General features: G+C 58.1%; 1 protein-coding gene across 7 annotated transcripts in view; it reads left to right on the top strand.

Moving 5' to 3' along the window:
- The window catches only part of LOC136384860 (protein FAM169B-like), a 46,216-nt gene extending 33,738 nt beyond the window's left edge, over window positions 1-12,478 (top strand). The window contains exons 6-9 of one of the 7 annotated variants that reach the window (XR_010747664.1): window positions 1,613-1,795; window positions 2,648-2,779; window positions 9,590-10,043; window positions 10,171-10,552. Coding sequence is in view for 5 of the 7 variants with exons in the window: in XM_066355504.1 (XP_066211601.1) it covers window positions 1,613-1,795; window positions 2,648-2,779; window positions 5,865-6,142 (593 nt within the window). In the remaining 2 variants the exon portion in view is untranslated. Of the gene's footprint in view, window positions 1-1,612; window positions 1,796-2,647; window positions 2,780-3,492; window positions 4,851-5,864; window positions 6,644-9,589; window positions 10,044-10,170; window positions 10,553-11,101; window positions 11,660-11,858 lie in introns of those variants that run through there. The other 6 variants (XR_010747663.1, XM_066355503.1, XM_066355506.1 and 3 more) reach the window with 6 other exon arrangements.
- The last annotated feature ends 3,523 nt before the right edge of the window (window positions 12,479-16,001 follow it).

Raw genomic sequence — 16,001 nt, 5'->3', positions numbered from 1 at the left:
TCCATTGTTCCTGGTGTAGTTTTCTGAGACTGAACTTCCCTCGGCTCTTCCATGTGCTTTTGGATGCCCTATGGGTGGTGTCTCTGAATGGTTTCCTGAGCTTACTTCTCAGGTAGTTCCTATATGTCAGAATTTGCACGATCAATGCATTGCAAACCCTCCCCCCCCATTATCTCACGGGACTGGCCCCGACCTGGATTATAGAATTTTATTTCTTGCCTTTTCATCTCTTTTAAGTTCAGAGAAGGATTTATGTTGAGGAATTGAAACACAGTTGCTCTTAGCAGCATGCAAAAATAAATTACAAATCATTTAGGTAGCGACTTAGGTAGGCTTCATCGTTTGACACGGTGCTTGCTGAAACGTCACCGGCTGCATGTGATTTAACTGACGGCAGGAGTATACACGCAGAAGTTCAGCGCAGCTGATGAGGCTGCTTTGGGCTCGGCTCCGTCATGGCGCCTGTCACAGCATCACCTAGCATTGTGGTGTTGGCACTGAGAACAGCAGGGCGTAGCACAGGGCCTGCCCCTCAGCTTGGTGGGTGTCTCTCTGCATTACTTGAGATCCTCAGGCTGTGGAAGACCGACTAAGTCAGCTCAGCTCCGGCCAGGCTGCAGCGGATCAGCAGGATGTTTGCAGGAAAGAAAATGTGGAGATTCATTGTATCATAGGGTCGCAGGCTGTTTAAGAGGATGCGTGGTGGCCGTGGCTGGGAGCTCAGCTGATGAGTGTGTCATCCTGCAACGCCAAGGTCGCCGGTTCACCCCCAGTCAGGGCACATACGGAGATCAACCAGTGGATGCGTAAATAAGTGGAACAACAAATCAGTGTTTCTCTCTCTCTCAGATCAATCAATAAAAATGAAAAGACAGTATACCTTCTTTCTAAGCACATTCTTAGCACATTTATTTATGTGTGGGTAATGAAGTACTATTTAAAAATTATGAGACAGTAAAATTGATCCTTTTTTGACTTTACGGTTCTATGAAATTTAAACATTTTTTTTTAAATTTAGTGTTCAGAATTCATAAGTCAGGGGACAGTTGTGTCATTGATGTTTTATGGGAAACTGGATGTAGTCTGTTGGGGTAAATGCCCTTGGCCATAATTGGACACAAGGAGCCCGTGTTAGAGTTGCTGGAAGGAGCCCGTGCCCTGGAGACGGGCCGGGTGGGTCTCCCAGCCCCTGTGCCCTGGGCTGGGGAGGGGGCGCAGTGGTATTGTCTAGATGGGTCTCTGTGGACCGTGCACAGTGAGGGAGGGGTCTCAGGAGTCTGGGTGCCTGGACGCCCTTGCTCTGCCCCGTCGCATGTTGGCTGTTCACGTGAGAGTTAGAGTCCAGTGACCGCATCCATAGCGATTCATTGCACACGGGCCGGCGGGCCAGTCCATTGGAGGACTGGGGGGGGGGGTAGCGATTCATTGCACACGGGCCGGCGGGCCAGTCCATTGGAGGACCGGGGTGGGGGGAGCGGTCTGCTTGCTGAGGTCCACGTGAAGCTTACCCTGCATCCAGATGGTACAGGGACCTGGCCATGTGGGCGTCCTGCAGGGTCCCGGCCGGCTGGCACCAGCCCAGAGGACGGTCGTGTCTCTTGTGCTCCCTCAGGCAGCCTGTGTGGTGATGGCACGGGCGCGTGCTACCTGCTGCCGGTCCTCGACACTGTGTTTGTCAGGAGGCGGCACCGCCGCCAAGGCCTGGGCGTGGCCATGCTGCGGGACTTCTGTGAGACATTCCGGGACGAGGAGGCGCTGGGCATCAGCTGGCCGATCTCTCCTGCCATGTACCAAGGTGAGCCCCCACCCTCGCCCCGGGTCAGGTTGAAGTGTGCGGGAGTGGTGGTGAATGCACGTGTGCCTGCCAGGTGATGCTGGGGAGGGTGGGTCCTCGGAGACTCTGCCCTGTGACACGTGTGGGGTCCCTCAAACCACCGTGCTCGAGTTTCCATCTGTGCTGCTGCCCCGGCCCGAGGAGGCCGGGAGGCCAGATGGCCTCCCCTGCAACCGCATCTGGGACACTGCCGTGTGACAGTGTTCCCCTGTGGGTGTGACACCCACAGCCGGGAAGGGACCCAGAATCAGGCAGGACAAGATGAGCCGGAAGGTTCTGTGGGATGTTCTGGGGTGGATTGGATGCCCCAGTTGTGAGGTTGAAGCCATAACCCCTGTGAACCCCAGTGTGGCTGCTTGTGGAGATGGGGTCTTTAAAGAGGGCGTTAAGGTAAAATGAGTCAGGGGAAGGGCCCTGATGTAGGAGGATGGTGAGAAGAGGTGCTTCCGACCGAGAAGGACACGGGTGGGCTCAGAGGAAAGGCCCCACGAGGCCACGGAGACACAGTGGCTGTCAGCAAGCCGCGGAGAGAGCGGGCCTGCCGACCCTCGCTGTGGGGCATCCCGGCCCAGAGCTGTGAGCCAGCCGGCATCCTGTCTGAGCCCCCTGTCCAACATGGTCCTGCATCACGGCTGCCCGAGCTGGTGGCGATGGGACAGGCGAGGGACTCGGAACGGAGGAGGAGACGCCAGTGGCTGCATGCAGCAGGGTCGGAGCCGAGGCAGGGGCGGGGCTGGGTGGGGGGCGTGCCGGGAGCGGCCACCGGGCTGGCCCGGGCACGGGGTGGGCAGCCTCAGCCGCCTCTTCCCTCAGTCTGCAGGAAGTTCCTGTCGGCCCGCCCGGAGGAGCGGGAGCGCCTGTGGGAGGTGGAGCCCCCCGGCGCCTGGGGCCAGCGGGCCAGCATTTGGCTTCAAGTCCAGCTGCAGCCACTGGGACTCCCAGACCGTGAGTTCGCATGACAGAGGCTCTTGGTCATCACAGTCTCCCGCGTCAGTTGTGGAGGACAGATGAGTGGACGCGGGTTGAGTGGGCCGGGTAGCTGTTGGGCTGGCTTTGGCGGCAGGGGTGCTGGGCCGTGGCACCCTGCCCTGCGCCCACCTGCCCTTCCTGAGGGGGCCACACTGTGCCACATGCCCCACATGCCCCACCTGCCCTTCCTGAGGGACCCACACTGCGCCACCTGCCCCACCTGCCTTTCCTGAGGGGGCCACACTGTGCCACATGCCCCACCTACCCTTCCTGAGGGGGCCACACTGCGCCACATGCCCCACCTGCCCTTCCTGAGGGAGCTACTCTGTGCCACCTGCCCCACCTGCCCTTCCTGAGGGAGCTACTCTGTGCCACCTGCCCCACCTGCCCTTCCTGAGGGAGCTACTCTGTGCCACCTGCCCTTCCTGAGGGGGCCACACTGCGCCACATGCCCCACCTGCCCTTCCTGAGGGACCCACACTGCGCCACATGCCCCACCTGCCCTTCCTGAGGGGGCCACACTGCGCCACCTGCCCCACCTGCCCTTCCTGAGGGGGCCACACTGTGCCACATGCCCTGGGGGAGCCCCCCCAGCTTAGCCAAACCAGAAGCCCCCGTAAGCAGGGGCTCTCTGCTAAGTTTGCATGTGGATCGCTGTTGCAGGTGAGATGAGTTTCCTTGCCTCACAGATCAGTCGGAGACATTTCAGAAGACGCTCAGGGCTGTCTGGGAAGAGCTGGCCTCCTGTCCCCTTGTCCGTGGGGAGAGGAGGAGAACGTGGCCGCGTCCCAGCAGTGATGTCTTGCACGTGGGCACCGGGTCCTTCCCAGGGGCAGCGGTGTGTGATGTCACGTAGGGACGTCCTTGTGCTTGTCTGCTTGCGCAGCCTGTCAGACACACGCCGCCTCTGGTGTGGGGTGTTACGGACAGCGCCATGAGCCTCACCGGCGGGGTGCTGGTGGGGGGTATTTGCGTGGTGGGTCCCCAGGGGAGACGGGGATGGGAAGACTAAATGACCCGAGGGCAGTGCGGGGCAGCAGAGACCCTGCAGAGAGCAGCGTGGACACCCGGAGACAGGGAAGCGTGGTGCACGGTGGGCCATCGCCGGCTCAGACCTGACCGTGGGGCCGGGCGGAGCCCGGGGTGTGGGGCCCTCCACTGCAGGTGTGCGGGTGCTGGGCGGTGCGGGGGGGGTCCTGAGGTTTAATTAAGACCACTGGCCAAGTGCCAGCACCCGCTGCCCTGTCAGCGTCAGGTGCCACTTTGGAGGCTTTGGGTGGCTCATTAGCAAGCCCTGGCCGGCCACGGTGCCTGGCTGAGTCCCTGCTGATTTACCTGAGACAGTGACAGGGAGACCGCCTTGGGATTGATTGATGATAATAGTGGTGACTTTCCCCTGGGAGGCGTCAAGGGTCTGTACAGATGTTAATGGGGTAACGGGCCCCTGGGAAGGAGGCTCCACAGGGCTGTGACTGTGGTCCTAATGAGGCAGCTAAGGGACTTGCCCTGTGGCACTGACAGGAGCGGAGGGAGCCAGCATCCTGACTCCACCCCCACCCCTGCACCTAGCCGGCCGCCTCTCGGGGTTCTGGGTGAGTGTCACTGAGGAGCCCCCAGCCCAGCCCACAGGCTCTGTGTCCCAGAGGTCACAGCGCCCCGGCCGGAAACGGGGAACGGAGGGCTCGTGTATCAGAACGTGGCAGTAACGTAGGAACCACACAGGCCGGAGGAGTGCGGGGACGGGGGCTTCGCATAATCGGAAAGGTGGCCTCTCCCAGGAGAGCTGCACGGGGCTATTTCCAGAGCCGAGACTCGGGGCGTCTGGCGGGGAGGCCCAGCCCAAGTCAGAACCTGGAGCTGTCTCTGCCGCGCACATGGACATGCGCTAGGGCTCCCTTGAAATCAGCCAATCAGGGGACTGTGACGGAGAACATTCCAGAAGCATGCACGCGTCCCCTGAAGGAAGAAGGGTCGTCATTATGAGGATATGATTTAGCTTATGAAAACTATAATTAAAAAAAAAATCAAGTCACCGTCTCTTCGCCACCCCCCCCCACCATGTAACTCAGCCCTGGTTCCCAGGTCACCCCCACCTCTTGTCCCCTGGGGCCAGCCATGGGCACGGCAGTCCGCCAGGCGGCCTCCTGCGACGGCTCTGCCAGTCAGCGCTGGCATTTCAGGTCCCTTGCCGCCGGTGAGCGCGGCCTGCAGAGGCGCTCACGGCGCAGCCGGGCGCTCCGTGGATTGTCTCTCGTCCGCTCAGGGATCAGCAAGATCAGCCCTCTGACGCCCCCCCGGGCCAAGTCAACCCACGATGCAGGGTCCGGGGCCCTCTCCTCCCTGCCCGCCCTGCGAGGGCGCAGAGCTCAGTGTTGGTTCTTCATCAGGGTCGGCCATCCTTAGAGGAGCCTTCCGGCTCTCTCTCTCATCCCCGCATTTCTGCGTGTCATTTTGAAGGTTTCCTCACAATCTCACAGGCCCGTCGAAATACGAGAACCCCCCGCCCCCACCGCTGAGGGGCCAAGCGCCTTATCTGTGGAGCTGGGCTTGGCCGCGTTGCACCGCATTCCAGAGGGAGACGGCGTTCCTCGCAGACATTCCCGAATCTGCTTGCGACGCAGCGTCACTTGTGGACGAGGTCTTTCAGTCTTCACACTTCTTCCTCTGATAACATCTGTGGCTCGTGACGGACCCCAGGCGTATTGACAGGGTTATTCTGATCTTTTGAGAGCAGGGCTTCGTGAGAGGCATTCTCATGGCCCTAGATTACCGATGGTGCCTTTGAAACGTGACCAGCAGGACCACAGTTCTGTCTGCCGTGTCTCCCCAGCTAGCACGCACACACGTGCGGCGCATCCTCGCTGTGGGAGGTGAGGTGGCGCACGTCACTCTTGGTCCTTTACAACAGTGTGGCTGGAGGCGGAAAGTCATGGCACACCACGTAAGAATGACTCTTCAGTCTCTGCATGATCATTTTCCTTTCTTTCCATATGAATTTTTAAACAGATTCAATTGTCGTAGGGAAAATATTTTCTATTTAGGTTATTTTTTTTTTTTTCAGTGAGAGGAGGGGAGGCAGAGAGACAGACTCCCGCATGCGCCCAACCAGGATCCACCCGGCATGCCCACCAGGGGGTGATGTTCTGTCCATTTGGCGTGTTGCTTCATTGCAACCAGAGCCATTCTAGCACCTGGGGCAGAGGCCACAGAGCCATCCTCAGCGCCCGGGCCAACTCTGCTCCAATGGAGCCTCGGCTGCGGGAGAGGAAGAGAGAGACAGAGAGGAAAGAGAAGGGGAAGGGTGGAGAAGCAGATGGGTGCTTCTCCTGTGTGCCCTGACCAGGAATCGAACCTGGGACTTCCACACGCCAGGCTGATGTTCTACCAGTGAGCCAACTGGCCAGGGTACGTTACATTTTTAAAGCTAGAGGGAGTGTATATAAAGAGACATGAAATATCTGAGCGGGGGTGGGATCATTTTCTCTAATCTTGTTTCAGGTGTTCTGGTGAGTCAGACATTAGGGTGGTTGAGATAGGACATCATATAGGGTAGTAGCAATAGCAATTGTATGGCAGTGAGCTAGGCTGGGAATTGCCAAGGATAGGACCCCTATACTGGATGGGTTTTTTCTGTCAAATGCTGCTCTTTGGAAGGTTCTGTGCCTCCCTCTAATGGCCACTGTAGTCTACTGCATCCTTAATGGTAACTTGTGGGTGTTTACCACTGACCTGTGTGTGTGGTTGCTTCTCAGATTCTTACACTTGTGAGTTCAAATTCGTGCCTTCGTGAAAACAACAACAAGACATGTATTGAGCTTTCAGTGGTCAGGAATAAAGTACACCTCAGCCTTGAATACCTACTGGTATGCTTTAGTCCAGAACACATAAAAAAATTGAATACGTCAGGAAAAGGTAGAAACACTGATAATGGAGTATCTATTTTATTCACTCCATCACTCGCTCATTCATTCATTCACTGATTTAGTTGTATGTTTGCGTATTTAACGGGTCCCCATTAATGGGGCGTCCCTGACACTGGGCTTTGTCCGAGGTGATGGGTACGGTGGTGGAGAAGGCTGATATATTTTTTTTTTTTTTTTTTTTTTTTTTCCAAAGCTGGAAACAGGGAGGCAGTCAGACAGACTCCCGCATGCGCCCGACCGGGATCCACCCGGCATGCCCACCAGGGGGCAATGCTCTGCCCATTTGGAGCGTTGCTCTGTCATAACCAGAGCCATTCTAGCACCTGAGGCAGAGGCCATGGAGCCATCCTCAGCGCCCGGGCCATCTTTGCTCCAGTGGAGCCTTGGCTGCGGGAGGGGAAGAGAGAGACAGAGAGGAAGGAGAGGGGGAGGGGTGGAGAAGCAGATGGGCGCTTCTCCTGTGTGCCCTGGCCGTGAATCGAACCGGGTCTCCTGCACGCCAGGCCAACGCTCTACCACTGAGCCAACCGGCCGGGCCTCAAACTTAAATTTTTGTGAAGAGAGGTGCTTAGGCAACTTGTACCGTATTACATACAATTTCCAAGGGAGAACAGAAGTGTGCTGGTATTTTTAAACACTCACCATTACACTTTGCCCCACGGGATTTTGCTGACTTATAAGGTCCAGGAACAAACTTTAACATGCACTCCTATAGGAAACAGCTAAGTAACACATGTCTCCTTTCATTGAAAAATGGGTTTCATTTGTCTTTCCGACTCACCTGGAAAATGATATACTTTTTTCAGGGTCTGACCTCCCTCCTCACAAGCCTCCACACCGGGATTCCGGGGTGTCGGGAGGGGCGCTGTGGGACAGGAACGTCACCCCACCCTGTGGGACCTGCTTGGGTAGGAGGAGAGGGAGGCCGCGTCACCATGCAGGGGGCGCTGTGGGACAGGAAGGTCACCCCACCCTGTGGGACAGGAAGGTCACTCCACCCTGTGGGGACAGGAAGGTCACCCCACCCTGTGGGGACAGGAAGGTCACCCCACCCTGTGGGACAGGAAGGTCACCCCACCCTGTGGGGACAGGAAGGTCACTCCACCCTGTGGGACAGGAAGGTCACTCCACCCTGTGTGGGGACTGCTTGGGTAGGAGGAGAGGAGGCCGCGTCACCATGCAGGGGGCGCTGTGGGACAGGAAGGTCACCCCACCCTGTGGGGACAGGAAGGTCACTCCACCCTGTGGGGACAGGAAGGTCACTCCACCCTGTGGGACAGGAAGGTCACTCCACCCTGTGGGGACAGGAAGGTCACCCCACCCTGTGGGACAGGAAGGTCACTCCACCCTGTGGGACAGGAAGGTCACTCCACCCTGTGGGGACAGGAAGGTCACCCCACCCTGTGGGACAGGGAGGTCACCCCACCCTGTGGGGACAGGAAGGTCACCCCACCCCGTGGGACAGGAAGGTCACCCCACCCCGTGGGGACAGGAAGGTCACCCCACCCCGTGGGGACAGGAAGGTCACTCCACCCCGTGGGACAGGAAGGTCACTCCACCCTGTGTGGGGACTGCTTGGGTAGGAGGAGAGGAGGCCGCGTCACCATGCAGGGGGCGCTGTGGGACAGGAAGGTCACCCCACCCTGTGGGACAGGAAGGTCACCCCACCCTGTGGGGACAGGAAGGTCACCCCACCCTGTGGGACAGGAAGGTCACTCCACCCTGTGGGGACAGGAAGGTCACTCCACCCTGTGGGACAGGAAGGTCACTCCACCCTGTGTGGGGACTGCTTGGGTAGGAGGAGAGGAGGCCACGTCACCATGCAGGGGGCGCTGTGGGACAAGAAGGTCACCCCACCCTGTGGGACAGGAAGGTCACCCCACCCTGTGGGGACAGGAAGGTCACTCCACCCTGTGGGGACAGGAAGGTCACTCCACCCTGTGGGACAGGAAGGTCACCCCACCCTGTGGGGACAGGAAGGTCACCCCACCCTGTGGGGACAGGAAGGTCACTCCACCCTGTGGGACAGGAAGGTCACCCCACCCTGTGGGGACAGGAAGGTCACTCCACCCTGTGGGGACAGGAAGGTCACCCCACCCTGTGGGGACAGGAAGGTCACTCCACCCTGTGGGGACAGGAAGGTCACTCCACCCTGTGGGACAGGAAGGTCACTCCACCCTGTGTGGGGACTGCTTGGGTAGGAGGAGAGGAGGCCGCGTCACCATGCAGGGGGCGCTGTGGGACAGGAAGGTCACCCCACCCTGTGGGACAGGAAGGTCACTCCACCCTGTGGGGACAGGAAGGTCACCCCACCCTGTGGGACAGGAAGGTCACCCCACCCTGTGGGGACAGGAAGGTCACTCCACCCCGTGGGACAGGAAGGTCACTCCACCCTGTGTGGGGACTGCTTGGGTAAGGAGGAGAGGAGGCCGCGTCACCATGCAGGGGGCGCTGTGGGACAGGAAGGTCACCCCACCCTGTGGGACAGGAAGGTCACCCCACCCTGTGGGGACAGGAAGGTCACCCCACCCTGTGGGGACTGCTTGGGTAGGAGGAGAGGAGGCCGCGTCACCATGCAGGGGGCGCTGTGGGACAGGAAGGTCACCCCACCCTGTGGGACAGGAAGGTCACCCCACCCTGTGGGGACAGGAAGGTCACTCCACCCTGTGGGGACTGCTTGGGTAGAAGAGGAGGCCGCGTCACCATGCAGGATGATGGGCTCCCTGTGAGCAGGCACTCCTGTCGGCCACGTGGAGGAGGGCCGGGGCCGGGCTGGAAGCCAGAGTCCATTTAATGCCCTAATAATCGGAAGAGAAGATAAAAATTTCCTCTCAGAAATGCCCGATTGGAACCATCGCTTCAGGTCCCTGTCCTCTGGAGCATGCTGTAGAGGTGACAACGTGAAGGTCAACAGGATGGAAGTGGGTCGTGGTGGTCAGGTGATCAGCGCTCCTGGGAGGGTCCCCGTGCGTCCTTCGTCTTCCAGTTGTCCACGTCCTCGGGAGCCACCGCTGTTAGCTCATCCTGCTCTCTCGCGTGGGAGGGCGCCCCTCCCGGGAAACCCCAAGGAGGCTGTGCGCAGTGGTGGGCGGATCTCGGGATGGTGGGCGGAGCTCTGTGGACAGCGCGGTCGTGGAGAAAGCCACAGGCAGCGGGGACGGATGTCCAGTCAGCGTGCTGTGCTTCTCCGGGAAGCGGCGCGGCTCTGGGCTCCTCCGTGGCGGCGGGCGGAGTGAGGACGGGGTCTGTGGGTGAGCGTCACGTGGCCCCTTCCCTGACCAGCCAGGCTCCAACACGGCCAAGGACGGGGGGTGTGTGTGTGTGTGTGTGTGTGTGTGTGTGTGTGTGTGTGTCAGCACTGATCTGATGTTGTTAGGGAAATCCGAATTTCAGATGCGTGTGTGTGTGTGTGTGTGTGTGTGTGTGTGTGTGTGTGTGTGTCAGCACTGATCTGATGTTGTTAGGGAAATCCGAATTTCAGATGCCACCACAGACCAGTGTCTTTCAAGCCGGACAAAAGCCCATGCCGATGGGTCCTTCTCTCCTCCCCTGCCCTCCAGTCTGGGCAGAGGCGGTGAGACATGGCCTTGGTCGTTGGACCACCACAGTGACGGGCCAGGTGGTGCCTGCATGCTGCTTAGTGGCCTGTTGCTGTTCAGGATTTTTTAAGATTCCACAAGTGTCTTCCCAAAGGCAAGCCAGAGAGCAGACACGTGCCAGCACGAGGCCATGGTGATAACATCCACCCTCTGGCGTGGGGGGCCCTTTGCTCTTGAATCCTTTCAGTCAACGATGGTTTTAATTCCACAACTTCCCACCGCACGTCATGGAGAATATGCTTCTTTTGGGAAGTGGGCTGTTCTGTGATACAAGGTTGAACATTAAAGCTAAAAATGTTAGCTCCCTTGAGCACAGCTGTCTGGGGCGCGGATGTTAGTTCTAGCAACTCCCCAGCAGGGGCCTTGCACTGTCCTTGGCTCGCAGTGGACAGTGGACTCGCCTACGACACCACTGGGCCACAGAACAGACAGCATTGCCCTTGACCTCTTTGCTGACCCTGACGTGGCTTTAAACCGTGAAGGCTGGGAGGGGAAGCAGGGAGCAGCTGTCCCATGGGAGGAGGCCCGTGGGCCTGTGTCTGGGCAGTGAGCACGTCCACGCCCACAAGCCTCAGGTCTCCCCGTGGCACCCCTTGCCGTGCTCTCCGGGAGGCCCCGGCTGCACCTCCCTTAGTTCCCTCCGGCGGAGATGCGGCACGCGGTGGCCGGCGGCCCCTCTGCTGCGAGCGTGGGCTTACGGTGGGGCCGGGCTGTGCCAGGCCGGCCCGGGTGTCAGCGCCGTCTGGCATCCTCTGCAGCCTCTGTTGTGATTTCAGGAGAGGACCAGCAGTGAACGGCTGGAAGAGGCGAGGGAGGACCAAGCGTGTGCAGCGGGCGACACGGCAGCGGGGACGCCGGGGACACTGGGGACACCGGGGACGCGGGACAGGCCTGGGGGCCCAGCAGAGCCTCGTGCCAGCCCGGTTTCTGACTCCCGAGGCCCATTCTGTGCCCCCGGGGACGTGGGTTTGAAGGGCCTTGAGCAGAGCAGCTCATGTTGTGCGAGGTGACGGTCCAGGGAGCAGCCTCAGCCAGGGAGACACTGGGCTCCCCACCCCTCAGATCCCCACACGGCCGCCCGGGCGTGCGCTCTGTCACCACGGGGGGTGCAGAGCGAAGCCAAGTCTGTGCTCCCCAGGCCCTGTCACTCACTCACTCATCCCTGTGTCTGTCCACCCATCCATCCTTCCCCTGTCCATCCATCCATCCACTCATCATCTATCCATCCATCATCCATTCATCCCTCCACCCACTCATTCACCTATCCATCCACCCATTTCCACCCCTCTACCCATCCATCCATCCATTCACCCATCTGTCCATCATCCATCCATCCACCCACCCACACATCCATCTGTCATTCATCTGTCCATCCATCCATCCATCCATCCATCCATCCATCCATCCATTTGTCCATGTTTGCACAACAAACATTCAGTGTGGTTGCTCAGGGCCAGGTCCTATGCTGGGCCCGGGGATGTACAGATAGAAGGACATTGTTATTGGACTTAAGGAAACGATTTTCTCCGTAAGGGTGTCTCCTGGACTGTGCCCCTGGAGTTGTCTCTCACACTCATTAAAATGAGGGCAGAGTCCAGCTGACTGGAAACGCAGTTGGCGTTCTACGTGGAATCGTCACAGAGTGCCCCCGTGCACGTGAGCTCTTTGGAAGCAGGCACAGACCACAGCAGGGGACCCATCTCCACCGAGAGCGCCCGCTGTGTATGTGTGACATCAACACAACCTTCAGCACGTGACACGGATGTATCCTGCAGACATCGGACTGTTCCCCGTGAGTTGTCAGTGCTTTGTGTTTACGTGAAACTGAGCTGATGGCTGTGTCTCAGGGCTTTGCTGATGTTCCTGCTCAATAAAAGAGTTTTCCAAGGGAGAGAAACAGTGTCCTGATGGAGCTCATCGGCCTCCACGTGTGCACACCGCCCAGAGTCAGGGAAACTCTCTGAGCCTGCAGCCTCCTCTCCCCGGCGCGGCACGGTCCTGTCGGGTCTGGGGCTGCGTGAGCAGGGGCTGGTGGTAAAGCTTGTGTGTGTGCATGTGCAGGCATGGTGTTTCACTAAATCACCTGTGTTAATTTGTTACCAGTTCCTCTGTGTTCCTGCCTATAATTTGTAACAGCTCTATCGCTTCATAAAATTAACTTTTAAGTCTATGTCATGGTTTTGAGTGTTTTCGCAGAGCTGTGCAGCCACCACTGTCAGCACCTCGAAGAAGAAGGCCTGCCCCCGTGAGCCTCCCTCCCTCCCCACCCAGGCCCCAGCCCGAGGCAACCCCGGATCTGTGCTCTCTGTAGCCTTCTCTGACCAAGGCACATCCTACACACAGGGTCATGTGGCCTCTTGCATCTGGGTTTTCTCACTTAGCATAATGCTTTTAAGGTTCATCCCTATGTAGCCTGTATCAGGTCTTCCTTCCTTTTTGACGGCCCAGTAATATTCCATTATATGGGTGGACCACATTCTGTCCATCTGTTGACCAGTCAAGGGGCTTCTGGATTGATTGCAGTTTTTGGCTGTTATCTGTGATGCTGCAAGGTGGAATTTCTGGGCCACACAGTGACTTCTATGTTTAACACGTCGAGAAACTGCTAAGTTGTTTCAACGTGATGGCACCATTTTATGTGGCAGTGCGCGAGGGTTTGCGTTTCTCCCCATCCCAGCCCATGCCCGTTGCTGCCTGCTGTTTCTGTTGAAGCCACCAGCCCAGTGACTGTCACCTACTGTCTCGTGGCTTCGACGTGCGTGTCCCTGATGGCTAAGATGTGGGCATCTTTCATCTGCTGTGGGCCCTCTGTATGTCTTTGGGCAAATACCTAGTCACATCCTTTGCCCATTTCTCAATGGGAGTGTCTTTTTATTATTGGATCATAAGGGATCTTTATGTTTTCTGCGCACAGGGCTCTCTGATCACATGTCAACGCAGCTGTTTTCTTCCATTCAGTGGGCTGTCTTTTCCCTTTCCTGGAGGTGTCATCGGAAATGCAGCATGTTCAGTTTTGATGAGGTCCAGCGTGTCTTTTTCCTTATGATTGTGTTTTATAAACTCACGTCCTGTTCTTCCATCTGCAGGGAGTTATATGGGGGGAAGGCAGTCATTTGACTCTGGAGAGACTATAGAAGAGTCCACACAGGAGTCCTGACTGAGAAGAAGCTGTCCCCGGGTCCCAAGCCCAGGTGCTGGGAGAGGTGTATGATCCTGGGGGCTGCTGCAGCCTGTCCTCGGCCCCGGGCTCAGGTTGGCAGGGAGCTTCAGGGTCCATGGCCCTGAGGGAGTTCACCTCGTGGGCTCAGTCCCGAGAGTTACCCAGCCTGCAGCGTCACGCCAAGGTCGAGACGCCTTGCCCCAGACTGGCAGGGGCCTTCAGCGCTCAAGTCCTGGGCGTCTGCAAGTTCGGTCTGTCTCAGCCTCGCTTGCTTGTGGCTAGAGCTCAGCTCTCAGCATCTCTCAGAGGAACGGCTGCGGACTAAGCACGTGTTCTGTGCTGGCCAGGTCCCCACGCACAGGACGCTGGGCCCTCCCAGGGGTGTGTCCAGCTCGGAAACTAAGGCAGGACCTGCAAGGTGACCCGGTGGAGACCAGGCCAGTGCTTCGGGGCTTCCTGGACCCTTCAGCTGTCCTGACTGGCCAGAGAGTCCTTCCTTTAGAGGAGGGATCGCTGTGTGCCCAGAGATGAGGTCTGAGCCCAGGCACAGAGGTGCCCTGGGGAGGACTCAGACCCAGACGGCTGCATCAGAGCTAGATTTTCCTCTTAAACTGTCGCCAGAGCCCCCATTCTGGCTGGAGGCAGAGAAAGCGGCAATCTTAGAAGAGACTTGTGGAGGAGCTTGGGCCCCCTCGCTCCCGGGCCGTTTTCCGAAGTAAATGACGGAGGCGGCCACACGATGGCAGGCTTGCACAAACCAAGGCCGGCTGGTCCCCGGACTGCAGCTCTCCGCGGGTGCACCCAGCAGCGGATGTCACATTTCTCCCTGCAAACACCGAGGAGGCCGGCCAGGTGGGGGTCATGATCACAGCTGGAAACTGCACTTTGCAAGTGAAAAACTCACAACAGCGTCCACGACCCATGCCTGTCTCTGTGCGCGTGTTGATCACTTTCAATGTGCCACCAGCTGGCCACCCCGTCCAGCCATTTCAGTGATGTGACAAGACAGATAACACCGTGGACACCTCTTCTTAAGAGGAGCTCAGATGTCTTTCTCAGTATCTGTCTCAGACAGATTCCAAATTTCCCCAGTTTCTTCGTCAACCCCGTAATAGGCTTATCAGTGAGACACACAGACACGAGGCTGCCAACCCGCTAGAACGCGCCCCGTGTCTTCCCTGCTGCTCGGGCAGGAGGCTCGAGGCTGGCCGCCCCGTCTCTCCCAGGGTGAGGGCCTTGGCCAGTCTGTGAGGGGCTGAAGCACATCAGTAGACTGCAGCCACATGCCACGAGTGTGCCACTGACCGGGGCACTGTCCTGGTTTCCTCTGACCCCTGTGTGGTGTGTGGTCCGTCCACCCGGGCAGCAGTGGACGCGTAGAAACTGGGGCACCGTTCCTTTCAGGTCTCTTTTAAGGACAGCCTTGTCGAGGTTTTGTTGCTGTATGTAAACAGGCTGTATTTATTTATTTTATTTTTATTTAATTTATTTATTTTTTCATTTTAGAGAGGAGAGGGAGAGAGAGAGAGAGAGAGAGAAGAGAGAAGAGAGAGAAGTAGGGGAGGAGCTGGAAGCATCAACTCCCATATGTGCCTTGACCAGGCAAGCCCAGGGTTTCGAACCGGCGACCTCAGTGTTCCAGGTCGACACTTTACCCACTGCGCCACCACAGGTCAGGCAAGCAGGCTGTATTTAATGTGTGCAGGGTGTTGGGTATATTTGGTCCAGGCACGGGCACACTTTCATGAACCCGTCGCCACAGGATTAAGGTAATAGATGTGCCCATCACCTGCAAAAGTTTCCTGCGTTCCTTTTTGTTCCTGCGAGGACACATCAGATCCATCCTTTTCATAGACTTAAATGCATGGCCATGACTGTGTTGTCAATGGTGGGCACTGTGCTGCACATTAGACCCCTAGAGCTCATGCCCTGTGCATCCCTGAGACTTTATACCAATTAAACAGCTCCCGTTCTCCCTCCCCTGGCCTGGGCAGCCACCACTCTACCCGCTGCTTCTGTGAGTCTCTTATAGATTCCTCAGCTAAGCAGAATCGTGCAGTATTTGTCCGTCCGCGTCTGGCGTATTTCACTCGGGGTAATGTTCTCCGTTTCCACCCTTGCTGCTGCGAGGAGCCGTCTGACTGGTCCAGGCGTTGGCTGGGGCTCACATGGTCAGGACAGGGTGAGGGGGAACGACCCTGCTTTGGGGTCACTGTGGTTGTGGTACCAGTGTGGAAGCTTCTCATTTGTGTCAATAGATCTCCAGCGCGTATCACCTCCCCCAACACGTGTCTCTGGGAGGGTCGTGGAAAACCCACGGTACTCCTGATGGGGAGATAGCCTAAAGCTGCCCCTAGGTGATGTGGGTGGTGGGCACCTGGCTTCACTGACCGCCCGATGCTGCAGCTGGGACCAAGTGTCCCTGCCGTGTCGCAGGCCGGGGAGGGGGTGTGACCTTGTCTGCGGGTGGGTTCCCACTCAGGGAGCATGTGGGCGAGCCTGGTGCTCACTCCTGT

This window comes from Saccopteryx leptura, chromosome 13, assembly GCF_036850995.1.
Source record: "Saccopteryx leptura isolate mSacLep1 chromosome 13, mSacLep1_pri_phased_curated, whole genome shotgun sequence".
NCBI classification, from domain to species: domain Eukaryota; kingdom Metazoa; phylum Chordata; class Mammalia; order Chiroptera; family Emballonuridae; genus Saccopteryx; species Saccopteryx leptura.
Note: the sequence above shows the minus strand (reverse complement) of the source record. Positions and strands in the feature narration are given on the sequence as shown.